This window comes from Anguilla rostrata, chromosome 17, assembly GCF_018555375.3.
Source record: "Anguilla rostrata isolate EN2019 chromosome 17, ASM1855537v3, whole genome shotgun sequence".
In the NCBI taxonomy this organism is placed as follows: domain Eukaryota; kingdom Metazoa; phylum Chordata; class Actinopteri; order Anguilliformes; family Anguillidae; genus Anguilla; species Anguilla rostrata.
Genome location: NC_057949.1, coordinates 27,845,734 through 27,872,688, shown reverse-complemented (window position 1 = coordinate 27,872,688; position 26,955 = coordinate 27,845,734). Strand labels below are relative to the sequence as shown.

At 47.5% G+C, this 26,955-nt stretch overlaps 2 protein-coding genes across 3 annotated transcripts; both read right to left on the bottom strand.

Annotated features, from left to right (window-relative positions):
• Nucleotides 1–2,901: 2,901 nt before the first annotated feature.
• On the bottom strand, nt 2,902–22,815 carry zgc:171844 (uncharacterized protein LOC100151763 homolog). The gene is made up of 6 exons (XM_064315332.1): nt 20,433–22,815; nt 12,234–12,357; nt 10,631–10,704; nt 8,471–8,585; nt 7,693–7,763; nt 2,902–6,367 (listed from the first exon to the last, which is right to left on the bottom strand). The coding sequence occupies exons 1-6, from the start codon at nt 20,509–20,511 to the stop codon at nt 6,249–6,251; spliced, it is 582 nt and encodes a 193-aa protein (XP_064171402.1). The 5' UTR covers nt 20,512–22,815; the 3' UTR covers nt 2,902–6,248.
• A 34-nt stretch (nt 22,816–22,849) lies between these two features.
• Nucleotides 22,850–26,842, bottom strand: mfsd6l (major facilitator superfamily domain containing 6-like). 2 transcript variants are annotated; one of them, XM_064315329.1, is made up of 2 exons: nt 26,580–26,842; nt 22,850–25,753 (listed from the first exon to the last, which is right to left on the bottom strand). In XM_064315329.1, the coding sequence occupies exon 2, from the start codon at nt 25,699–25,701 to the stop codon at nt 23,800–23,802; it is 1,902 nt and encodes a 633-aa protein (XP_064171399.1). In that variant the 5' UTR covers nt 25,702–25,753; nt 26,580–26,842; the 3' UTR covers nt 22,850–23,799. The 2 variants fall into 2 exon arrangements, with proteins under 2 accessions (XP_064171399.1, XP_064171400.1); XM_064315330.1 differs by lacking the exon at nt 26,580–26,842 and adding an exon at nt 26,408–26,537.
• Between the last annotated feature and the right edge of the window lie 113 nt (nt 26,843–26,955).

Genomic DNA, 26,955 nt, shown 5'->3' with positions numbered 1-26,955 from the left:
TGGCACACACACACACACACACACACATGCCAGTTCACGCATAATTTACATAACTGGAGTAGAATCCATTTTTGCCAGCCGCTTCTTGGACTCATAATTGTAACAACTTTTTATAACAGTACTGTGCATGAGCTTTCCCATTCCAAATGCAAGCAGTTTCTCCTGGCTTAAAATTTTTACATTAAAAAAAAGTTAATATAATCTCATTTCACACAGGTGATTTTATGTAATCAAAATTAGGAGGTCTTCATTACTTCTTTAGAAACTGCTGATGCTCCCACACACACACGTCCTCCAAATATGCCCATGCTGTACGTGGATCAAAAGCACCATCTAGTGGTGAAAGAGGACATTCCAATTCAGAAACGAGAAAATGACCATAGGACAGGTGCAATTATTTTCAGAGCACAGAACAAATAGCCCCGTCTAGTGGTACAAGTTAGAACAACAGGAGCCATTAACATTCTGTGAATAGTGAAGAAGCTTGCAGAAACGACTTTCAACAAATAAGCAAACTCCATTCAAGTTTGATGACGATGAAAGCCAAGTCTGTAGCAAAGAGTTTATCTCTGCCTGACTAAGCATGCGCTCTTGCAAGCTCAAGGAGTGACTGCTAAACTGTGTGCCCTTTGCTAGATTGCCTGACAAAAACCCCTGTTTCAACCAGTACATACAACCTTAGCTCAAATATCATCCTAACAGGAAGCACAAGTGACATCATTTTTGCAAAGTCTACCACAACTGACCAAAGCTCTGCCTTTGGAACGAGGGAGAAGACACAGCTACCAATGAAAGGGAAAATTTCCCCAGATACAGAATTCAGTCAACACACTCCAAGGGAGATGTGAAAATGGAGCTACCCACAACACAAAATACAAACAGGCCACAGGAAAGGGGGGGGGGGGGGGATTGGGGAACTAGCAGCTTCTTCAAAACAAAGTGACGTCTTGAAGGAACCAAGAACAAAGTGTGCTACAGAGATCCAAAATAGAAACTTTAAAAAAGACAACATACTGCTGAAGTCCAGGGGTCTCAAAGTTCCAGTCCTGAAGGGCCACAGCCTCTGCTACTTTTTGCGATTTCCTTTCAATGAGCAGGCCATGGAAGCAAGGAAAGCAGACTCTGTAGCCAATCAATGACTGAAGGACTTAAGTGCGGGAACACATCACAAACTAGCCGACCCAGCGGCCCTCCGGGATCGGAGTTAAAGATTCCTCCTACAGCCCAATCCTGGACAAGCCCCCTTTTAAGTTCTAGGTTAATGCACAGCACTGTCTAACACCCACCCCCACTATACTGCGAAATACAAAGCTGCCAAAAATTAGCATTTTGGCTAGGAATGGTTTTTAAAAAATTTTTTATGAAACTGAAGAACAAAGAACCGAAAATAGACCAGTCAGCAAGTCAATAAAACTACCAAAAAAAGGGGGAGACCGAAGATCTCACCAAATGGATGGGAACTACAACAAAACAAACTACGATAACCAGAAAAACACAACTGCCAGCCTGTAACAGCAAATAAATTAGGGAAGGTTAAAGGTCAAACAGAGAGATAGGGGGTGTGGAAGAACTTGACCGGCCTGCACAGAGCCCTGACCTCAACCCCACCCAACACCTTTTAGATCAATTGGAACGCCAACTGCGAGCCAGGCCTAATCGCCCTGCCAGTGCCCGACCTCACTAATGCTCTTCTGGCTGAATGGAAGCAAATCCATACAGCAATGATGCGACATTTAGTATAAAGCTTTTTCCCAGAAGAGTGGAGGTTGTTATAGCAGCAAAGGGTGGACCAGCTCCATATTAATGCCCATAATTTTGGATGAGATGTTGGATGTCCAGTGTTCACGTACTTTTGGTCATGCTGTGTATGTATATACTGTATATATGCACACACACAGGCACACAGTGGAATCACAAAAGGAACATCGTGTTTTAATTTCTTGAAATATATAGTATTTATTGAACTAAATTATACATTTAATAAAATACCAAACAGGAAAACGAATATACACACTGAAAGACAACTGGGTTCTGACAGTAGGGGGCAGCAGAGTGTCATTTTTCCTCATGACCTTCCGTTTGGGAGTTTTTTTTTCTTTTTTACCTCATGTACTCGCTATTTGAGGGTTCGGGCCTGGTGTTTGCTCGGTTTGCTTGTTTTACTCGGTTTCTTGCCTGTAGTAAGTCTCTAAAAAGGGCTATAAAAATTAAAGCAAATTGAAATGAAAATACATTGAAAATACAGAAATTGTAGTTGGCGTCAGGCCACAGTGCATTCTGGGGTGACTCACCATCTTTAGAGGAATGCTTAGCTCTGCGATTTTGAGATAACATTCGGATTTGGAAAAACAACATTTTTAAATAACTTCTTATGATATTGTTTTTTTTATTTTTATTCAAGGCATTACCTTCTTGTTGTTGTCTGGGTTCATGGGGCCACTGAGTTCGGCTTGGATCAAGTTTTCAGTAGTGCTGGCAGGTCATGAATCACAACAAGCCTGACTTTGCTATGAGTCATCCTTACACGTAGAGCAGGGAACTAAATGGGAAATAAAAATGTTGGTATTTTGTGTGTGTGTATGTGTGTGTGTGTGTGTCATTAACAACAGCTGGATAATGTTGTGCTACGTTGCGTTCCAGGGCTGTTGTCATGACGATTACCGAAAAGGACTCAAACAGGGTTCTGGGCGGGTTGGACCAAAGGCTGAGCCGAATTGGTCCAGAAATGTTTTGATTTCTTATCCACGGCACAATTTTTAACACGACTTCTCCTCGTTCAATAGAGAACATGGCAACAAAAATCACACGCATCATGTAAACAGATTTTAAAAAATTTGAAGTGATGCATTAATGATGCAGCAGGCAATGCTACTGCACACAGATGCACACAGGTACACAGAATGTATTTCCACAGTTTATTCAAGCATGCGTGCTGAAACAGCATCACAACTCATTAATATTACAACTTATTAATCACAATATTTAAAAGTAATTCCACATATTGCAGCACCTACTATTAAAATAACACAAAAATGCTAAAAAATACATTTGCCTGAACCGAGAAATAAATGCAACCACTTCCTGTCAAATATAAAAATACATAGCCTTTTCGTTTTTCACATTCCCCCTCAGATAAACTTGCAACGGCGAACATCTCACATATTTTACGCTATCGAACGTTAGACATCGTGACACAAAATGGACGCGCGCGTTAGGACCGGACCCGAGGGAGGGATGGTCGACCCCGCCGCCGGTCGTCATGGCAACACGCCATTTTCACAACTCTGATATGCGGGGACTCTAATTGTGCTAAAGCTCAACAACTTGTGCTAAAAAGAAAATCCCTACACACACACACACACAGAGCAGAAAGCGCCATGGCGATAGATCACAGCCCCAAACACACGGGGCTAAGGGATGGCTGCCCTATAGCCTATAGCCTGCGCCAGAACAGCAGGTTTTTAAAAATTATTTTATTTATTTTTCAATAATAAATTTGGTATCTCCAATCCCACCCGAATTTGTCCAATTCGCAAAGAACATGCGAGCGTGCTCACAGGCGCCCCCTGCCTCCAGCCCCGGGGAAGTCACCTTGCAGAACCTCTCTGAAACACATGATGTCTGCTGCTTTTCTCACATCTCATTACACTTCATTACATTTACAGGCATTTAGCAGACGCTCTTATCCAGAGCGACTTACACACCTTTTTACACAACCTTTTTTTTAATTTCTTTTTTTTTTTTACATTTATACAGCTGGGTATATGCTGGAGCACTGCAGGTTAAGTACCTTTGCTCAAGGGTAGATCGACAGTGTCCAACCTGGGAATCGAACCTTCGACCTTTTCGAGGTTAGGTTGCTTTAGGTGAGACCAGCCCAGTTCCCTACCCAGTCATACTACACAGCCACAAGCTGTGAGTGGGTGGGGGACGAAGGAGACCCAATCATACGCACGGGCAGAGGGCACAGCGCGGGCACCCGGGCGGCACAACCGGGATCACTCGAGGAAGGAACACTGCCATCCCCGCTGACTGAATCCCTCCCGTGATCCTTGGATGGCGTGAAGGCGACTGGGCACTGCCCCCTGCAGGGCGGGGCTGCCAGCCACAGTGGGCACTGCCCCCTGCAGGGCGGGGCTGCCAACCACAGTGGGCACTGCCCCTGCCGGGCGGGGCTGCCAGCCACCGTGGGCACTGCCCCCTGCAGGGTGGGGCTGCCAGCCACAGTGGGCACTGCCCCTGCAGGGCGGGGCTGCCAGCCACAGTGGGCACTGCCCCTGCCGGGCGGGGCTGCCAGTCACAGTCGGCACTGGCACTGGCACTGGCTGGATTCCATCCGAGACCGCGGCGCTTCCTCATGCACCGGAAGCGCCATTTTTTTACAGAGCGTGCTACCCTACCCAGCAGCCCACAGCAGCTATTTTCGTATGGAAAAGTAAATGTGAGAAAAAAAAGAAGAGGTGGAAGAGAAAGAGTTTTTAATAAGATTTTTCTTTTTTTTTTTAACACTGCTTGAAATGCCATCTCCATGGAGCATCTAGTAATTTTGTGAAAATACATTAAAAAAACAATAAGCAGTCGGTAATGAAATTGCTCCTTACAGTATTTCAGAATTTATGGACGGCGCATAAATCGTCTTACTCGTTGAACTTTGCGAGTCGTCGCTCGTCGCAAAATTCAACTGTGAGACAAACGTGGCCTACAAATGAAAAGCCAGTGGAGAAGCAGGGCCAGAGACTCATGAAGCAAATGGAAGCACGCACAGTGCTGCTTCTGCACAATGGCGAAGCATAGCTGCTGCAACACAGTGAGGCCTAGATGCGGCTAAAGATGGATGGTGAATTGGTCAAACCGAACGGAGAACAAAGACGGACACGTTGGATTTGAAAATATGAGAGAGGCGGAGAAAGTGAAGAAGGTAGAAGAGCCAGAGGGACAAGTCTTCCCTGACCAGCAGCCTTCACAGGGTAAAATCACCAGACCCAAAACTCAGACACCGTCAACTTTAATCATGGCCGCCCTCCAGCACAAACACCACAGACCACAGACGATGCTGTTGGTGCAACTCAAAGTCACATTGAAGCCACATAAAGTCCAAGGAGCCGGTTTTTTTCCCCCCAACTTGTCAATGAAAGCCACTGACTGCCACTGTTCGTGGCACCCCCCCCCCGATCAATTGCAGATGAAGATCCAGGGCTCTTGTTCTTACTCAGATGACAGAGGTCTGTTATGTGAAGTGCCCATGTGCGCTGTGAGACCTCTACACCCAATAACCCTACCAACCTTCTTTAAACGAGCCAATGAGCGGGCATAAGCAACTGACAACCAAGCGAAGAACCATTCATTCAAGGGTGCTGGAGCCAAGCCTCGAGAATCCCTTTGGGGATTTGGAGTGATGAAAACTATATCTGGCAGACTTTATCCTTTTATCCCTCCTCCTCTAATGAAAATACAGTGATAAAATGTTTTCCCCTCCTCCTTGTTCACCTTAGCCCTCGTCCTCTGACCAATATCTCATCTCTTGCCGCATATGCTGATCTCCCCTAGCACCATCACTGATCGTCCACTGGCTTTTCGTTTTGTGAGAAAATCAGCCATGCTGCCGTTTAATGTTTTATGTTTTTTGGCGCAGGTTGGAATGCTGGGCTATTGTTCCGTCTCCTGCAGCCAGGGGGCACTGTGGTGGACTGCAGAAGACGTACCTGAATGCACAGATTGCCAGATTCATTTTCTGGCTCTCCCAGCGCTGGCTGACAAGCCTCTAAGTCAGAGATGCGTTTAGTCAAGCGACGGTTCAGCTGCGTGCAGCCTCATGGGAAATGTAGTTTTGGCAGCGAGCTGACGGTGCGGTGATGACGGGCGCCTGCTCGACAGCAGGCCTATGAGGAGCACTGGGAAGATGTGCAGAATGGATGGATGGATGGCCACCTGACAGTGCGCCTGCGGGCTGTGATTTTCCCAAAAAATAAACAGATGGGGGACGGACACACAATTACAGGCCCACACGCCTGAGACAGACCTTGAAACAGACAAAATGTTCATGTTCTGCCCCCACTGCCCCCTACTCCTCCACATTGCCCTCCCCTGGCCACCATATGTCTTACAGTCCACCTGCACCCTGGGTCCCACGTTACATCCGCCCTCCACTCGTTTTTCCTACTCCTCCGACAAACACCTCAGTTTTTTGTTTTTTTTTGGTCTTGTTTTGGTCTTCCTGTGTACGCTGGTGGCCGCCACCAGGTGGCGCCCTACATGACGGAGCAGGTGAATCCGCAGCACTCCTTCAGGAGGGTGAGGCCGGTCTTGGCCACAAACGGAGAGGACGTCTGCTGCGCTCTGGAGGTCACCTTCCTGCGCTGACCGGCACCTGGAACGACGGCAGAAACGCTTAACAGAGACGCGATCTCCGGCTGAAACAACTCTGAACACAGCAAGAGTGAACAAGCTGCCACTTCAGTATCCTCTCCACAGCAACAAAAAAAAGAAGAAGTGACTTGAGAGTACTTAAGGGCTTTTCACTTTACCAGAATAATATACAATACCCAGTGTGAATGCGAAAAAGTAAGGGCAGTCCAGTCCTACATAGGGTTGAGCTGATATTGTATATTGCACTTGTTGTACGTCGCTCTGGATAAGAGCGTCTGCTAAATGCCTATAATGTAATGTAATGTAATATTGGTTGCTGCCTCAAAATTATCAACCAATGGGCTGCTGGGTGGGTCATCCTGTTAAAGCACCATTCCAGTGCACAAACTGGCCCCATGATCTAGATTTTGAATCTGGCCACCAACCCAGCAGATCCGTGCCCCATTGGCTCTGGCGTTGCCTAGGGATGGGAGGCTTCGGCTCAGTGGGATAAGGGCATCTCATCAGTCAGCAGCAACCACCATTGCCTGCAAGTGACTGCAAGTCTGCCTGTTGAGCTGCCTGCAGTGTCTTCCTCTGCCTCATGTCTGTGTGAGCGCAGCGGCGTGATAAGAAGCCGCAGCCAAATCACATGCTTCAGAGGAGAGCACATGCTTGCCTGCCTGAATTGACAGCGAAGGGTACAGCAACGAGCACTAGTACATATTGTATGTGGGAATATATTTATACACATGCACAAACGCACATATGCACACACGCACGCACGCACGCACGTTAGATACGTGTTATACATTGTGGACGTGTTTGCACATGGACACTGGTATTGATAAAATGAAGGACAAGCGGCAAAAAAAATGTATTGCCTTGTGATGCTGGGAAGAGTGCACAAGGACACAGACGTCTGGTCCTGAATGTGGGGCACTGGCCAATCAGCATCCTCAGAACCACTGACAGCGCCAGTCCCACTCACAGACATGGTAGCAGCAATGACTCATTGTGAATTACAAAATTATATTCTAGATTGCCTTGGTGTCTCATTTGCTTAGAATGTCATTTATGTGCCATCTAACAACTAGGTCCTTTATGGGTATCACTGGGCAGGGACGAAGAGGCAAACAACAGGCTTAGAACACCTTTATCATCCTCATCATCGTCAACAACATCATCATAATCACCATCATATGTGCGAGCACTACAAAGTAAAACTAAAATGTACGGATTAAAAGGCTAGTCTTACAGTGTATACCGCAATATATATTGTCTATTTATTATATTGTACATTGTGCATTGCATACCCCAGTATATCGTGTAGGAATAGACACCTACTCTTTTTCTTCATGCGCTTGGGAAGTTTTGAGTGCAGGAATTCAGCCATCTCTTTGTCTTCTTCTCTTTCCCTGTTAGAGAATATTTGCAACAGTAAATACGGTGAACAGACTGACTACTGCAACCACAGAGAATACATCCACTGTGGTTACCATGGAAAGTGACTGTTTCTGTTCTTTTTTTTCATATCCCCCATAAAAACATGCACACACACATACGCGCACACACACACACACACAAACATACACATACAAGCGAGGCCATACTGTTTTTTCAACAAAGCCTCTTGTGTAACCGCTCTCCTCTCTGCTATACTCCATACTGTATGCCAGCTTCTCCTGTCTCAGAAGCCAGGCCTTAGCGCGCAGAAGGTCATTTATATGTCAAAACCCAGAAATGGGGCATTGGGTCTGACCCATTCACCGTGTCCTCTCTGTATTTGTAAACTCGCACTCAAAAAAAGAAAAAAACGCACCCGATTCGGTTCTGTGAGAAAACAAAATGGAGGGAGAGATGGTGGATTTCCTGAGCTTCAGTTATGCGGTTCTAGCTGAGGACTGTGCGGTAAACAGGGAGAGAGCTTTGAGCGTGAGCGCTTCGGCGTGCTAGACAAATCCCCAATGCCCAGTTTATATGAAGACAAGCCTCTTCAGAAGCTCTGCTATGCCGACAACTTGCCTGACCACATAAACAGGGACTGGAAAAATTAAATTTTTTCGACATTTACCCCCCTCCCCGAAAATCATCGCAAACCAACGAACGGCGTCGGCCACGTCACCTCAGCCGCTCGAACTCCACGTCGTCCACGAGGAAGTCCCTGGTCTCCACCAGCTTGTGGATCTGCTGGAGCAGCTCGTCCTCCTTCTGTCTGTCCTCGTTTGATTTGTCCTTGTCTGCATTGGGGGGGGGGTGGGGGGGAGAGCGAGGGAACATCTGAATTGATACTTCAAAGAGAGAGATGACACAAAGCCACATTTCTAAAGAAAATGGAAGCCCTGCACCCTCCCGTTCTCCCCTGTGTCTTCATCTTGCCTGCTCTTTTCTCTTTTTGTCATTTAACAAACCATAAAAGCGATTGCCATCGCGCGAGATAAAACAGCACCAGATGTCTGCGCCTTTGATGGCCAGATGAAAATAATGCTTTGAGATGTTTTCGACGGGGTTGATCGCATTGCGTTTCTTTTACAGAAAATTTTAACTCGCATAAAAACTGCCTAGTTATCTTGAAAAAGATCCCATCATTCCATTCCTCAAAATTGACTGTTTAAAATCCTTTTCACTTAAAAAAAAATAAATAAATAAAAAAATTTCCTTAAATTTGGACTGCTCAAATTTTAGCGTACCTGAAATCTATGATTATTAACTAGCTCTAGCAATCCCCATGACAACAAATTTCCCTGAATAGGCTGAACACACATCTTTTGCCCACACATTTCTTCTATTTGGGACTGGAAAATCAACCAAGTAAACGTGCTCACTCAAGCGTATTAACTGACAGTAGGGTGCTGAAGCCCACAAACTATAAATGAAAGAGAGAAACTGACAGCACGCACTAGAATATTATAAACTGTCGTTTTGTTGCGTCCGTGAATGAAGGCTTGACGTGCGCAAACGTTTCAACCTAAGCCTGCCTCGGTGTGCTGAAGGTGCCAAAAAATATTTTTATTTATGGATGCAATAAAGCGATAAAGTATTCCAGTGAGTGCCGTTCATTTCGCTTTCATTTCGATTTGGGACTGAACATATCCTTCCAGGCGGGATTTCTAAATTCCTAAAATGTCAGGTTCAGATTTGCTCATTCCAAAGGCCGCATAAAAACAAATAGTCTGGTATTATTGTTCATAACGCCCACCCGACTTGTCCTCTCTTCCTGAAATCCATTCGGTCACCCTACCTCTGAAAAATTTGGGAGGACTAGCAGCCATGTCCTCCAAAACACCCGCAGTCAGTCTCTGCTATTTCAAACCCAGCAATCCAGCAGCTGAGTTACTGAGTGGTTATTGAGTGAGAGTAAAGTGCAGTTGGACGCAGGACGATCGCACATACTCAAAATGACCATAGCGGTCCCTGTTGCCATTTATACAGCCAACTTAATCCCTTTATAGCTGGGCGACGTTTACGCCTCGCCTACTCAAAATGACCATAGGGGTCGCTGTTGCCATTTACAGCCAACTGAATCCCTTCATCGCTGGGCAACGTTTACGCCTCACCCCGTGGGGTTTGCCGCATACGTCCGCCATTAGCACAGGGTCTGGGGGGGGGGGGCTCCTCACTGCATCAACACCCACCCGCGTTAGCCCCCCCCACCACCCCCACGTCCTGTTTTCAGTATAACATCCATACGTCCTCCTACCGGGTGACCTTTCTGACGCTCACAGTGTGGCTGATTAAATCTCACAGACGGTTAAGTGCCTAAATGTTTAATTCCCGCCGCGGTCTTCTTTCTCAGCGGCGCAGAGAAAACGCTCGAACGCCTTTTGCATCGCCGCAAACGTAGGGAAGCGCTCAGCTGACACAGAACCTTCCTTCAGTTTCAAAAAAACACGAAGAGCAACAAACCCTCGAGGACGCGACACTTTCAGACGACACTCAGGCGTGAAGAACACGGCGAGAGCGCGTGAAGACGTTTCCCTCAGCGGTTTCCCCCGTATGTCATCTGAGTTTTCGTTTGCTTAAAAAAAAAAATGGGTTCTAACCTTTATTTAACCAGGCAGTCTCACTCTACAAAGTCTCTTTTCAAACAGAGCCCTGCCCAAGAGGGCAGCTCCCTACACACAGAAAAATCAGACCAGATGGACATCAACGATACACAATAAAAACGAAGAATACCCAGAGTTAAAACCAACATTTTTTTGTGTGCGCAATAATCTTGATGAAGGTGAAAAAAAACGAACAAATACAATATAAACACCCAAACGCTGTGAAACGTGGACGGTACCTGGGATGGACACCAGTTTCTGGAGTTCCTGTTTCAGCCGCGTTATTTCCTTGCACAGCTGAATGTCATCCATCCTGCGGAAGGATCATGAAAAGCGTGGAGTTAATTACCCCTGGCTGGGTCATTAAAGGCTCTGATCATGGGTGGCCTTGCCGTCGCAGCCTTTCCTGCCACGGTTATCTCATTAGCCCACTAACATTACGTTATATTACAGCCGTTTTAGCAGACGCTCTTATCCAGAGCGACTAACACAACTTTCTTTACATAGCATTTTCACATTGCATCCATTTATACAGCTGGATGTGTACTGAAGCAATGCAGGTTAAGTGCCTTGCTCAAGGGCACAACGGCAGTGTCCTTACCCGGGAATGGAACCTGGGTTGGACGCTGACCTTTAGGTTACAAGCCCAGTTCCTTACCCATTATACTACGCTGCCGCTATACTACACTGTCACTACAATGGGGACACCACAACAGCAGGGCATAGTTGGCCTCATACAACATACAAGGGGTGGGTTCAAATGGGTCAGGGCTCTATGGGTTACAGCTGCATCAGTTCCTCCCACTGACGCAACGGAAGCCCACAGGCTAGCAGTAGCCGTCAGCCAGCGGGATGCTTTTCTTTTCCTACCGGCGCTAGCTCGTCTGTACAGCCCTGGCCTGTTGTGAGGTGCACAATGGCTAGCACACGGAACGCACGGGAGGAGTGCGTGCTCTGGAGCAGTGCCTCACGCATGGCTAGCTCCAGAAAGGCTGAAACTGGAGATTCCTGGCAGCGGAGGAAAGAGAGAAAAGGGGAGAGAAAAGGAGCTTTTCTGATGCGCCAAACTGAGATTCTGCGTAATGGACGGGGTCATTTAAAAAGGGGGGAGGGGTGGGGGGGGTACATCCATTTGCTGGGTGTCTGATGGCCCATGGGGCTGGACTGGGACGCCGTGACCCATGTAATTTGAAGAAAGAAACCCTCCACTGTAGGCAGCCACTGAAGAGGAACACTTTGACATTTCTAGGCAGTAGGTTGCAGTTCTCCAATAAAAATTAAAAAAAAACTCCACATTGAAGGCGCACTGTCAGAAAGTCAAGCCGTTGGCTGTTCTCGGCGAGTAAAATTTTTTGAATCATTGCTCCGGCAAGAAGAACGAATGAATACCCAGAACCACCTAAAAAATTTAATTCCTACGCGGAGGAACAACCTGAGGAAATCGAAGGGGAATGTAAGGAATTGTGTAGCCAATCAGACGTAGGGTATATGATTGGGTGACCTGATGCACAGCAACCAGCCCAGTTTTGTGGGGAGTCTCCATAGGCTATAGAGCAGGGGGAATCCATTTCGCCTGGAAATCGGCACTCGACTAATTAGGCCTTGCCGCTGCTCTAAAAGTGGAAGGCAATCTCAGTTCTTGTTTTTGTAGGCTCAATCGAAATACTCTGAAGTTGCGTCATCTCTCTCCCCATCTCTTGTCATTTCATTTGCCCATAGGCTGGAAGGCGAAGGCTACAGTGATTGAGGCAGCATGCAATAGCCCCGCCCACTACTTTCACGCTACTCAAAAAAACAGGGCCGCAGGGGGAGGACGCTCAGCGGCGGGCGAGGCGCTCTCACATGTATCTCAGCTCCGACTCCCTCCGCACCAGGACGTCCCGTAGCCGCTCGATCTTGAAGAGCTCCCCCTCGATGTCGTCGACGGTGATGGTAGAGTCTGCCATGGACACGACGTCATCTTCCTCTGCGTGGAGGAAGAGGAGGCGCAGGCAGGGTTAGTGGACACTGCTGCAGAGAACATGCACCCTATGGACACTGGTAATACAGACACAGTGTAGCTACATCTGACATGGCCATTAATCTGGTGTGCCAACACAGACCACAGTGTGAGTCACTTTTAACCTAGAAATGGTAAATTCCATACAGACATTAGGAAGAGTTAGAGTAGTCAGTGTGTGGAATAGCCTGCTAGGTCACATAGTAGAGGCAGAAACTCTGGGGATTTTCAAGACCAGGCTTGATACGGTGTTAGATACTATCTAGTCTGTCCGTAATCAAAGCACTAATTTAGTCAGGAAAATGGCGAGCATTGTTGGGCTGAATAGCCTGTACTCATCATTATGTTATGTTATGTTACATCATGCCACATGGGGGATTCTTCCTTGGCACCGCACTTTTGTAGGCGTTTTAGGTCAGGGTATATTGTGACAAAAGTTTCGTGAAAAACGCCAAATAAATAAAATGTGATTTTTTTCCACCCCCCCGCTAAATTCCAATTCTCCAGTGTGGTGGAGTCATATGTTCTTTAGACCCTCCAGAAGCTCAGCTCCATGTTCTTGCGTTGTACGTTCCATCATCGTTGAAGATAAAACATTCCAATCTGACCCATCTGACGAATATCCAAGAAGGTCTTTATTCACCATCTCATGGTTGGAGGCTCTTCATTAACCGTCATTCTCGGGGGTCGGTTCAATATAACCGTGTCATGCCTCAGTGTCTCGGTACATGACATTTGACGAAAAATCATTACCACCTGGGTGCAAGTGACAGTGTCTCAGCATTCTTTCAAATCCCTGACTTCAGACTTGCTCCATAAAGAGAGTTACTAGTCCGTTCTTTCTCCCACAAAAAAAGCGAAATTGTGTGGTGTGCGTTTACTGCTGCCATTGTGCCAGTAAAAAAAATCAGTAAAAGAAATTTGAATATGGAATTGTTACACCTCTTTCCCCCCATTTTTCTATTTTAAATTTTAGTCAACATTTTCAAAACAACATTCACTGTGGATACTGTGAACGGGATTATAGTGTATAGAATAAGCAGAAGAGAATAAGGTAACCTCCAAGCAAAAAACGATTTTATTATTTCCCATTGGCTAATGAGAGCTTGCTGATATTTTTATTTGAAATTTAAATCTCCATCTGTCAGAGTGTGGTGGGGGTGGGGGGTTAGCCCATTTAAAACATTAAAATGACTAATAATTTACTAATAATTACTAGATTACTAATAGCAAATAATCCAATTTGCTTGATTCTGCTTAGTACAGAATGCCAAGCTGGTAATGCTAAGTTAAGACACTGATAATTAAGCAGAGGAACTGTCGGCATCCTGGAGAAGGGCCGAATGTCTAGATTCCTTGGAACACGCTGTTTTTAAGGGTCTGGGTTTTCAGTCAGAATCATTTTTCTTGCATTGTTTTGTGCCCCAAGTGAATCGTGAATGATTGGTTATGGTATTATGTTTTGCACCAATCGCTGGTTGTGTTCCTAGTTTTGCAAGTGCTGAAAGGTTTTGCAGGTTTTTTTTCAAAAGAATAACTTCAAAAAATCGCACTTTTACGAAAATGTTTTAAAATAAAATTAGTTATATATTATATATCTCCATCGGGTTCTGAACTTTGAGGCCTGCTTGAACGCTATGTGCCACCAGCTGCCTGTGGGGTGTGGTCAGAGACAAAGGTACATAAAAGATTCTGAGAGTGAGATAAATCTGTCGACATTTCAGGCAGCTTTTATTTCTCTGCTGTATTTTTTTTTTTTTAAAGCACTTGAATAAAACACGCAGACGCACACACGTACCACAAACAGAAAAACATCGGCGGTGGATTTACAAGAATGCCAACCGAGACGAAAGCCGCAGACCCGCCCGGTCGGGATTTATCTGCGCAGGCGGCTCAGCCTGTAGCGCCTTTATTAATCCAGAGATTTATAAATAAATTCATGCTTAATGTGTCTCCCCGCAACCCTCACGTGGCAAACCGAGGCTCGGCGGGACGCCGCCTGATGGAAACGGCACAGCCAGCTTCTAACGGGCGAAGGAAGTTTCTCTCCAAACAGGCACACTTTAATTTCGGTTTAGCTACCTTCACAGAAGCCCTGCATAAGGGTTAACCTACCTTCACAGAAAAAAAACTTTACGGGTTATATGCTGTCAAAGAAACCCAAGAACCTGGAATATTATTATTATTTTTTTTAAAAGGTCTTGAATGAAATCATTTTTAATGAGATTATAGCTTTCCTCCCAGCCAGGCTGAATGGAACAGTAAGCCGATTAGGTGAGCCCCCCCCAGGCCTCCAGCCTAAGTGGGTTCTGCCCATGTGGACCCTGACCCCCCAGGGCCAACGGCGCCCCAGCCTCCATCACAGGGAGAAATAACTACTCTTCGTGCTATGCAGCAGGGGTCAGCGACTCACGGTCCTCGAGGGCCGAGAACGGCCGGTTTTCCACCCTCCCTTTACCTGGGAGTCAGGTGTGAAGACAGTCTGGACAATCAGTAGCACTAATTACCCGGGAGAAAAGAAAACCAGGGCTGGATTTGGATTCGAGGGCCAGAGTTGATGATCCCTGCTATACAGCACAGCACAGAGCACAGCACATTATTCACAGGGGGAAATAACTACTCTTCATGCTACACAGCACAGCACAGAGCACAGCACATTATTCACAGGGGAAATAACTACTCTTCATGCTACACAGCACAGAGCACAGAACATTATTCACAGGGGGAAATAACTACTCTTCATGCTACACAGCACAGAGCACAGAGCACAGAACATTATTCACAGGGGGGAATAACTACTCTTCATGCTACACAGCACAGAGCACAGAGCACAGAACATTATTCACAGGGGGGAATAACTACTCTTCATGCTACACCGCACAGCACAGAGCACAGAACATTATTCACAGGGGGAAATAACTACTCTTCATGCTACACAGCACAGCACAGAGCACAGAACATTATTCACAGGGGGAAATAACTACTCTTCATGCTACACAGCACAGCACGAGCACAGACCTTATTCACAGGGGGAAATAACTACTCTTCATGCTACACAGCACAGAGCACAGAACATTATTCACAGGGGGAAATAACTACTCTTCATGCTACAGAGCACAGAACATTATTCACAGGGGGAAATAACTACTCTTCATGCTACACAGCACAGCACAGAGCACAGAACATTATTCACAGGGGGAAATAACTACTCTTCATGCTACACAGCACAGAGCACAGAACATTATTCACAGGGGGAAAAAACTACTCTTCATGCTACACAGCACAGCACAGAGCACAGTACATTATTCACAGGGGGAAAAAACTACTCTTCATGCTACACAGCACAGAGCACAGCACATTATTCACAGGGGGAAACAACTACTCTTCATGCTACACAGCACAGCACAGAGCACAGTACATTATTCACAGGGGGAAAAAACTACTCTTCATGCTACACAGCACAGCACAGAGCACAGCACATTATTCACAGGGGGAAATAACTACTCTTCATGCTACACAGCACAGCACAGAGCACAGAACATTATTCACAGGGGGAAATAACTACTCTTCATGCTACACAGCACAGCACAGAGCACAGAACATTATTCACAGGGGGAAATAACTACTCTTCATGCTACACAGCACAGCACAGAGCACAGAACATTATTCACAGGGGGAAATAACTACTCTTCATGCTACACAGCACAGCACAGAGCACAGAACATTATTCACACGGGGAAATAACTACTCTTCATGCTACACAGCACAGAGCACAGAACATTATTCACAGGGGGAAATAACTACTCTTCATGCTACACAGCACAGCACAGAGCACAGCACATTATTCCGGGAAGCAGCCAAATCAATTATGGCAAGAAGACCTCTTAACTCCCAGAGAGTTCTCTCTCATTCTATTTTCTGTCTGTTGAGCTCAAATCTGTTACCTCTTGTCAGAGGCCAAGGAAGATACAGTTACAGTTTTTTTTTTAAACAGTTTTGACAGTTTGAATTCAAATTTTACCTCAGAATTTGTTTCTGGCGATTTGCACGTTTTAATCTCCAGTATATTGGAGTCGTCATCATCATCATCATCGGCGATCACTCGGGGTCGAATATGACTGTCCTCCTTCAGGGTCCTTGTGGGTCTTCAGGTGGGCGAAGAGGCCGATCCTGGAACCACATATTTTGGTGCAGTGTGGGCAGGGGTGAGTGGTAGTTGTTGCGCGTGTAGTTGGGACCTTTTTGGTGGAAGCTCTCTCCTTTCTGAGTCTGCGCTTGTCCTGTGCAGCACAGCGGAGATCGTTGTCATAGAGTGCAGCTCCTTTACAGACTATATTTCTCCAGGTCTCCCCGTTGGTTTCTGTGTCCTCCCAGGTGTGAATGTCTATGTGGCACTTTTTGATGTTTGCTTTGATGTTATCCTTGTACCTTTTCTTTTGACCTCCTGGGGCAAGTCGTCCTACAAGGAGCTGGGAGTATAGGACTTGTTTCGGCAGGCGCGAGTCAGGCATACGGATAACATGGCCAGCCCATCTGAGCTGGTGTTGGGCGATGGTGGCAGTGATGGTGGGGATGTTGGCCTCCTCCAGGACGCTATTGTTGGTGCGTCTGTCCTCCCAGCCGATCTTAAGGATTTTTCTCAGGCATTTCTGCTGATGTGTCTCCAGTGCCTTCAGGTGCCTGCTATATTGGAGTACATACCAGTATATACACTCAATAGTATTGCGTACTTGGTTTTTTAAATCTGAGAGCACTGAGTGAAATGTAACATTTATTGACAAATACGTGTAGAAATGTAATCCAGACAGATCCATATACGGGATGAAAGAACCGAAGCCAGCCACAGAGAGACCACCTGCTGCTCAGCACTGTTTAACAGCCCCTTAGCAACAGCAGGTGCCCCATACCTGGCCAATGCGTGACCTTTCGGTATTTCACAAAAGGGCACAACGAGACAAAAAATGAGAGCAGCTGTTTTTTTGCGGGCACGTCCGAGGATTTGAAACTCATAAGGAGTGCTTGTCGCCTGAGCTCTCTCCGTTCCGTTCTGGCCGAAAGCCGCAGCGGTCTGAAATATCAGGCGTCTGTGGGTCTGAAGCAGCTGAACCCTCACCAACCAGGAACCGAGGTGGGGGTACAAATCTTTCTATCCTCCCCATCGAAGGACATGAAAACCCGGAATTAAGAATGTTGAATCGGAATCTTGGAACCCGGAACACTTTCGTGACAATGGAACCATCTTGAAACCCGGAACACTTTCGTGACAATGGAACCCCCCACCCCCCGGAACTCCCTGGCTCTTGTCCATATCCATAGAATTTGCCCACCCCCCAGATCCCTCCTCTCTCTCTCTCCCACAGCATCCAAATGCGAGTGCTGACATCTTGAAACCGCGCATCACAAATGATCCTGACAGGTTTTTAATACTCTCAGCGTTGAGGGACAAAAGGAAATCCATTTTTCTGTGACTAATAGGGGCCTTCATAAGGCTGGCAGCCTTGAAAAGCATGACCTCACTCACAGAAAATAATAATAATGTAATCATGAATATCATCATTATAAAACCCAGTCATTGGCTTATTAAATCAGCACCAATAAAATAAATACTGGCATTGAGCGATACATTGTATGAACGTAAAGTGCAATGCTTTCATCAGACCTCAAAGCATCTGACATAAAAAATGACCTCAGAATTTCCTTAAATTTGACATATTGGCACTGTTTTTTATTAACTGTTTCCAGGGCTGGAGGTGGGGGGTGGGTGGGCGAAGTATAAAAAGTGTATATGACTCATAAAGGGAAGTCAAAGAAAATGCTGCACATCCAACACCCCTCCCCCCCCCCCCCCAAACCTCTAGCACAGAGGCTGGGCTGCACAGCAATGCAGTGCACCTGTCATCCCCCGTGCCCTGCAGACTCTATATGAAACCTATGGGTAATTATAGGAGGCTATGACTCATCCACAACAATGGAGGAGAGACCTGGACCTGCTTTACTGAAGAGCCTGGGAGGGAGGGGGGGGGGGCTATTTAAAAACCAACACCAACTGAATCAATACAGAGCAAGCAGGCCTCTCGGACAAAAAAAGCAGGGCTGTGTTCAATTACACAAACCGCTGCATAAGAACTAAGAAAGGATCGGAAAATAAACGAGTAAAACCATGGTTCGCGACAACGAGATGCTGCCGTGAATCAGCTGCAGTAAAGTTCCAAGAACCGGGGGGGGGGGGGTGGAGGAAGAATCCAGGGTCGCTGGTAGTAACTCAGCACTACTGATAACAAGCTGCCATTAGATTGATCTGTGCGTAAAAAGGGCCAGCAATATGCTATGATTTGTTTGTTTGAGGAAGCTCAGGTTTTTTTCATATTGACAAAACCTTGATGAAAATGTTTCATAAGTCTTTTATCGACTCTGTTTTATGTTTTTGCACTTATTTTATAACTTGAATATTAAACGTAGAAATGCTGCTGAACCATATTGTCGAACAAGCCAGCAAGATAACAGGGGCGTGGAGCAGGTGTCTTTGTCTCAGTTATGTGATAGACAGCCTTTGCGTACGACCGTTATTTCAGACTGTGCTCATCCCCTACACTCCGATTTCCCGCTCTTCCCTACTGGTAGCCTACCCGGTATCGATTGATCAAGATAAGACACGCCAATACAAACGCTCATTCATTCCTACAGCCAACAAATTACTTTAAAAATTACTTTTTAAAATTGCTTACTAAAAAAAGACGGGTAGCGTATGTATGTCGGAATTTATCTCGATTTGAATGTCCTTCTTTGTTAATTTTTTTGTTAATTTTTATTCAGTTGTTGTTATAGCCTATGCGTGCGGTGTTTTAATGATTACTCTGTTTTCCGTTGTAAACCAGTTGCCCCCCTGGGACTGTAATGAAGCTGAACTGAACTAATCGGCTTCTCCCCATTTCCATTCTATCACCTCCGTTCTCCGCGTTAGCTTAATTTCACGCAGTGGAGGTTTAAATGCCTAATGTATTAGAAAACAAGATTACTGCATATAGAAAATATATTATGGCCACGTATGTGTGCTATAGTTCAAAGTGAAATGTGACGTATTCATGAGTGACATTTCATCAATATAAAAATTTATATTGGCCCTTCCCATCTAAGATTATTTAGACCCAACGTTGTACATAAAAACAAATAAAAGACAAACCTGTCAAGGGGGGAACGCATTTATGCTCATAATTTTGAAAACGTATTAATCGAATGCTGCGAATCCCAGCCAGATGCATCCCAGAGAGCAATCCCAACATGCTATCATTCCCTGCCTTTCTGTTTCCACGTGCGCATACAGCGGAGCGAATGAATCGTTCTCCGAGTTGATCATTCTAAATTTAAGTCGCAGTAAGGGAGACCGCTTGTTTATTTATATTGGATTGCTTCCTAGCCACCGAGTTAAATACCGGAGAAGAAGAAAAAAAACATAATTCAGGTCTTCACATTTGCTCCGCCATTGTCATCGAAGTACACAGTCGTTCATTTCAAAGTCCGTCTTATTTGCCGCTGCCTTTGACTTTCCCCTGAAAGCACACCACGTACCCACGGTTGCAGTAAAGAATTGACCTGATCTGAATTGCCTGCTGTGGAAAAACAAAAACGGTCAACAAAACTACAAAAGGGGGAAAAAAAAAAAGAAACAGCTGTCCGCTCGCAAAGCGTAAACAAATCGCACGAAGTTAAACTCGTGCCTTGCGATTGGTTATAGGCTGTGGCATGCCTATGGTTATTAGTATTTCTAATTATTATGTCGTAGCGCATTTCGAAGAATGCTCATAGCCGGCGCACGCACGGTCTTTATGAATAAATAAATAAATAAAAATAACTGTTTCAACAAAGACTCGCAGGTGAAACAAGTAGGCTGTTTAATACCCACAATACTGCACGTAAAACAATACTAAATGAATCTGCATGAGCTGCCTTGAACTGCCTAATGTCGCTTTCAATGGGAAGACCCAAACTAAAACAATAACATGGTGCAGGAATTTAAGATTTAGTCAGGTCTATAGGTAGCATACCTGTTTTGGCTGCGTCCGCATCCCGTTGTGAGCATTCGAGAGACCCATATTGCTTGGACAATATTCTCTCTTTCTCCATTTCTTCACGCCACTCCAGCTGCTGTAAAGGGTTCGGAAAATTACAAAAATTAAAAAGGGTGCGCTTTCGTCCAGGCCTGGGTTAAGTTGCACGTTGCTTACAGGCAGAACATAGCGCGGAATTCATCGCGGGGAATTCGGAGAAGCTGCACGCGCTCGCATCAGTTCAGCGGTTGCTATGGGTGTGTGGGATGGGCAGTTGAGGGTTTCGGTACAGAGAAATGAAATAGCCGACTTAATCTCGTGTTGTCGGACGGCGCCACCTAGCGAGAAGGACGCGGCATTGTAATCAGCACAATGCAACGGCAGAACACTACTTAAGGAAGACTGCGTTTCAGAAACCATATTTCCTGCATCTGGATTGAGCCATTTTGACAAGATGCGTCGTTCTGTTTTCACGCTCGCGAATACAGCATTTTTTAAAAATTCAAATATAAAACGCTACACTCATAATTAAACGTATCGTAATGACCCTTCTGATGAAAAGCCACGTGTATGTGCAGTATAGCCTACGCAAAGCGTTTAAACAAACGCGAACATGTCTTTGAAGAGAAGAGTGAAATAAATTATTGCCACATTAAATCAATGCCTGACGAAAGGCGAGTATCGTATTCGCATAAGAGGTCCAATGTTGCAGAATCGATATTAACACACCGAAGCTGGAATCGTGGAACACCAGGCGTCGAGCTCTATAACACTTAGTTCCAAGTAGCCTAGTGACAGTAAATGACCCGATAAAAAAAATATCTCGCTATACTAACTCAGACTTCTGAACTCAACGGAGAACCAGAAGATCGGAGTGGTAATGCGTTCTTTCCTGGCTGACAATGAGAGCCATAGCCTGTAGTAAACAGTCCCTCCAAACCATGAAGGTTCTAAACAGGCTGGACACTTGTCGCCATTGGTTAATGGGCACGCGCCTTCCGCGTTTGGTAAACTCAATGTGGACGCACAGGCCAACAATGGGATATGGAACGTGTGCAGGGACCAATAAAAGGGGTTTAGATCGACGGCTTTCTAGCATCTTGGCACCCTTTTCTTCGCTTTTAAACATTTAACGTCACTCACCACATTTTTCAGTAAAACATTCACCAAGGCTGAACCGAAAAACTAGTGAATGCACAGTTTTTTTCTGAACCTCCATGAAAACCAACAGCAGTTCAGGGGAATTTACCTTTTACCTCACAAGCCCTTTTTATCACAGGGAACAGCATTTATTTTTCACTAAGAACAAAGACCGGGAACAGAGACCAATTAATTAAATCAGAAACACACTCAGGTGAGGTAAGATGTGTGAAAACTCTCGCTAAAGGCAAAGAATGGATATGTACATACAGCGCATATTTAATACAATAATGCCTCATGACAGCAAAGCCAGGTTATTTATTGCACTACAGATAAAGCTCAATGTTTACCATACACACTTTTAGTGACAGAGACTGCTGTAAACTCACTGACCTTTGCTTTCTCAAAAATCATGTTAGGCAACGCATTACTGCGTGACTCGTTTAATTTCCGTCTGCGCTCTCCAGATAAGCCAGAAGATTTGTGTGATAAAATAAGGTTCTGGTAAAATAACTTCCCCCTTCTTGCAAATTAATTTGAGGAAGTGACATTAATTTTGTGACTTGTGGTTTGACTTAAATTGTAAAAAGATGCATACCCAGCCACATATTTAAATGTGGCAATATGAACCCGACAGATAACCTTCATGTGTCATACATCACAGTGATTACCACACACAGTGACAGACATACATCACTGTGATTAAGTAATTCACAGGCAACATTTACCTTGAATGCAAAATGCAGTTACACACCACTAAAGACTTAACATCCCTGTCAGCTCTTGTGCCCCCGCTTTGAACATGGTGGCCAGATTGTACAGTATCCGGTCTTAGTTACAAGCACAAAAAAGAAACAGAAGCACACACCAGAGAGGCTTTGAAAACCCCTCCGACTGGTTACTTGGAAATCCTCTCAGAACAACAGCGATGCAAACAAACCGGAATGGCGAGTTTGGGTAAAATGTACGGCGCGCAGCGCCACTTCGTAAGGTCTCTGTTGCCAGCGGCACTGTGAGATTAACTCTAATAGCCTGACGACAATGAAGCAGGATTCAGTGGAATGTTACACAACGTTCTATGCGCTGGGCTTGCTCTTCCAGTCAGTGACACCTTCTGAGAAGCACGAGGTTTAAACTTCTCCCCATTCCCAAAGACACACACACACACACCTCTTAAGAAACTTGTCATGGCAGCCTTGCACAGCCTTCCGTGTGCTGTGTAATCCCCTCCACCCCACCCCACCCCACCCCACCCCACAAATGAACATGCACAGTTAAGCATTACTGACATCATTTATCTACCAACAGGAAACAAGTCATGCAGTCTGATTGGTTCCCGGTCGCCTCCAGCACCGGTGCCACCGGGCAAGCGGTCTGATCGCAGTGATGTCACGCATTCAGACCGAACTGCCATTGGCACATTCCTCTCGGTCCGTGACCGCATATGCAAACGAGAGCGATAGGTCACGCAAATAGCAGTTTATCAACATGCCTCAGACGCCGTGTCACACACCAGTCAGACAGGAGGAGGGTGAATACTTTTTTTGTACACTGGGGCCAAAAACAGTTCAAGTTCCTGTACTGTAAGTTCAAAAGAGGGGAAATCTTGTCTTATCGGTCCAGCCTTATCGCTTGTGCTTAGCAGCAAGCCCGTTACCTGATTTCATTTTTCAACACCCAGTCTCAATCATTTCCTCAGTCCAATCATTCACACGATTTGATATTCAGGCAGAACTTATTTATGAGCTCATGAATAGCAGCTGAAGACTGTTCTTGTGTCCCTGTATGAAACATTTTCTGAGCTGTAACCTACTGGCTTTAGTGTGTCCTGCTCGTTACCCAATTAAGTTTGGGTAAATTTGCAGGAAGAAACAACACGCATACATACTGGCACTTAAAGAATTAAAGAGTTACACAGATGGTGGAATTAGCAGTACAGTGGATGGGACAGGAGCAGCCTAAAAAAAAAAATAGGGACGTTTTGGCCCCCTGCCCCATCATCACGCACACCTCAAAATCTGGCGTTCGGTCGCTGTTCCACTCAGTGGAAAGCTAGTTGTCAAAAGGCGTGGTGTGGTGTTCAGTTTTGTAGGATTTCACCATTTTTTTTTTGGCACAGGAATTAACGTGAAATAAATTATCCTTCTTTTCCTTTTCCACTTTCCACCGAACATCAAACTTCTCTTCCAGGGAGGTGATGCAGCACCCTGTCCCCTCCTCTTCTTCAGACGGGCTTCCTCTTCTCGTTCTTCCCCCAGTGGCGATTGCCGTCGGCGGCGTTGTTGTTGTTGTTGGCGCTCCTGTCGTCCTGCATGGCCCTGACGAGCCAGTCGCCCTCCGGCTCCGGGTCCGACCCGCTCTCGCTCTGCTCGCCGGCCTCGCCGTCGGCCGCCAGCAGGCGGGAGTAGTTGATCCGCCGTTGCCGCGGCAGCCGGGAGAGCACCACGGGCAAGGCGAGCCCCCACAGCAGCAGGACGGCGGCCGCGCCGCGAAACAGCACCGCGGCGCCGAAGCGGTCCACCGTGAACCCGGCGGCCAGGCTGCCCAGCGCCGCCCCGAGGCCGCCGGCCAGCTCGCGCGCCACCGCCCGCGCCCAGCGCTCCGTGCCCGGCGTGGCCGCGCCCTCGCACTGCGCCTCCACCGCCCACCAGAGGGCGCCGGCGCTCAGGCAGCTCAGGGCCTGGGCGGGCAGCGCGGCCCAGGGCGACCACAGGAAGGAGTAGTACAGGCACTGCAGGCCCAGCGCCGCCGCCCCCGCCGCCGCCGCCGCCCCGTGGCTCAGGAAGCGGGCCGCCCGCGGGGCCACCAGGGCCAGGAAGAGCACCTGCGAGAGGAGGGCCGCGCCCAGGGCCACGCCCATCTGCAGCTCGCCACTCCCCTGGTCCTGCATCTGCCACAGGAGGAAGTCGGCGACGGCGGAGGACGCCGCGCCCGCCAGGAAGGCCGTGGTGGCGCAGAGCGCGGCGGCGGGGTCCCGCCGGACCTGCCGCAGGGCCTTCAGGGCCCGCCCCGCCGGCGCCCGCTTCCGGCTGCCCGGGGTCACGGCGGGAAGGAAGGTGGCCGCGGGGACGGCCAGGGCCGTCAGCAGGGCGTAGGCGAAGAAGTGGGCGGAGCCGCTGGGCAGGCGGCCCACCGTCGTGCAGCCCAGCCCGGCCACCAGAAGCCCCGCCCCGAAGGTCCCGCCCGACGCCCCCAGGAGCCCCCACAGCCGGGCCGAGCCGTGGCGGTCGGCGGCGTCGACGAAGTCCAGGTACTCGTAGAGCCCGTCGTCCACCGTCCGCTCCAGCGGGGCAGCCATGCCCTCCCACAGGGCCACGCCTATCAGGACCAGGAAGAACAGCTGGTGCTGGGCGTCCATCACCTTCAGGCTGCCCAGGAACTCGGACCGTGCTTCCTCCTCCTCCTCCTCCTCCTCCTCCTTCTCCTTCTCCTTCTCCTTCTCTGCCTCCAGGCCCTGTTTGGACCCCCTCCCCGCCGATCTCACCCTCCTCTCGGGTACAGGAGAGTAGAAGCCGTTCCTGCCTGAAAAGGCGACTTTATGCTCCCCAGAGCTGGACACGGGTTTTCGGGGTCCCTCCGAAACCCGGCGACTGTCCTCAGACCGGTTAGAACCGCTCCTCGCCCCAGCTTCGCTCGCCGTCGCGGACGAGCCACCCGGGCCGAGCGACACCGGCCGCGACATTGTGGGCGCGTGCGTGAAGTTACCCGGGCGACCAGGGTCCAGGTTGGTGCCGGTGGCGTCATCGGCGTCTCCCCAGAGCCGAGTGGCGTTGCAGCCGCGGCCAGCGGCCTCTGCGGCAGCAGCGGCGGCGGCGGCGGCGTCGGCGGGGGGGAGGAGCAGGAGGAGGGGCGCCACGGCCGCCGAGCAGAGCAGCGAGCCCAGCACCACCGCCCGCCGCCGGTCGTACCGCGCGGCCAGGAGCGACGCGGCGGGGCCCCAGGCCAGCGCGATCAGCCACCTGGTCGCCATGGCGATGCCCACCATGGCGGCGGTGAGGCCCAGGCGGCGCAGGTACAGCGTGAGGAAGGGCAGCAGGCAGGCCCGGCCGCAGGACCACAGGAAGTGGAAGAGGCCGGCGTGGGCGGACGCCGCCCGGACGTCCCACTGACCGTCGCTCCTCCTCATGGCCCCGGAGCTCGTCCTTCTCTGCTCTCCGCCTCGCCGCTCAGAAACAACGCTTAAAAAACAAAACAAAAACAAACAAAACCATCACGGCAAGGACCTGGTTTTTCCAGATTAAGCAGGAAGAACATGTTTTCTGATTCCGAGTGCCTCCTTAACCGGAGGGTATGTCATGGGCACACAAATCCCAAGGGCTTTTGCCAGCTCTTTGACAGCTGATAGTAAGTGATAAGAATTTTCAAGATCCGGTGGCCCCAAACCCATTTTAGTCGTTTAGATTCTGGATAATCATCTTAAAGTGCGTTCCGTGAAATGCAATGATGGAATTATAGTGTTCTGCCTGACGCTGCTGACAAAAACGAGTCATCATCATCAAACAAAGCTTGCTAGAGAAAAGATTCCACCAGGTTGCACCACTTCGTTTTTTTTTTTTTTTTTTAAACCTGTGCTCACATCAGAAATATGCAAATAGTCTGCATCCCTGGCGGGGCTCTAGTCTAGGTAAGGCAGAGGATACCCTGTACTGTGAAAAACACTGGATAATATACTCGGTGTCAACCGTGATGATTTGCAATCAACGGAGTCACCAATAAACGCCCCGTGGAACGACAGTAAAATAAAAACGAATAAACACTTTAAACAGACGCATAAAGAGAAATATTCCCAAATCTTTCGTTTCGCGATCATGTTTCTCACAACTACAACTGACCTGTTACAATTGATAATTAACTTTCTTCACGGTGAGGCATACAAATTCTCCCCTGCCTGTATGTATGTATGTATATATGTATGTACCTGTGCACCTGCTTCCACCTGCGCTATCCGTCTCAATATAGCCACGTCACGCATAACACAAATTACAAATCAAATAATTCGCTTACCTTCTCACATGCGATCAAACAACTATAAATATTTTCATTCGTTTCGGAAAAACAGTTATTTTAAGCTGACACTTTTTGTAACCTTTAAAAAACTTTTTCTGTTCGACTAAGCACTCGCCGTAACAAGTACATTTGTCCTGCTGACGCGCAACTGCAACTGCTGGTGACCGTTTCTCTTGCCTGCAGCGCCCTCCGCGTGCACGGATGACCACTGCACGAGCAACAGGTGAGAACTCAATACCTGGAATCCACAGCACTGTCCTATGCCAGAGTCAGATAAAACCCGCACGCTCCGCGTCACGCGCTGGGTACAAGGAACAGCGCTCTCGGCACGCCTGTTGCCAAACCAGATTATTTTAATCGTTGGTTATGGTAA

Coding starts and splice junctions, on each gene's coding strand:
- zgc:171844 (XM_064315332.1), bottom strand. CDS start 20,511: ATGGAGAAAGAGAGAATATTGTCCAAGCAATATGGGTCTCTCGAATGC. Junction 12,358..20,432: donor TGCGGACGCAGCCAAAACAG/GTATGCTACCTA, acceptor TCCTCCACGCAG/AGGAAGATGACGTCGTGTCC. Junction 7,764..8,470: donor GTGGAGTTCGAGCGGCTGAG/GTGACGTGGCCG, acceptor ATTCTCTAACAG/GGAAAGAGAAGAAGACAAAG.
- mfsd6l (XM_064315329.1), bottom strand. CDS start 25,701: ATGAGGAGGAGCGACGGTCAGTGGGACGTCCGGGCGGCGTCCGCCCAC.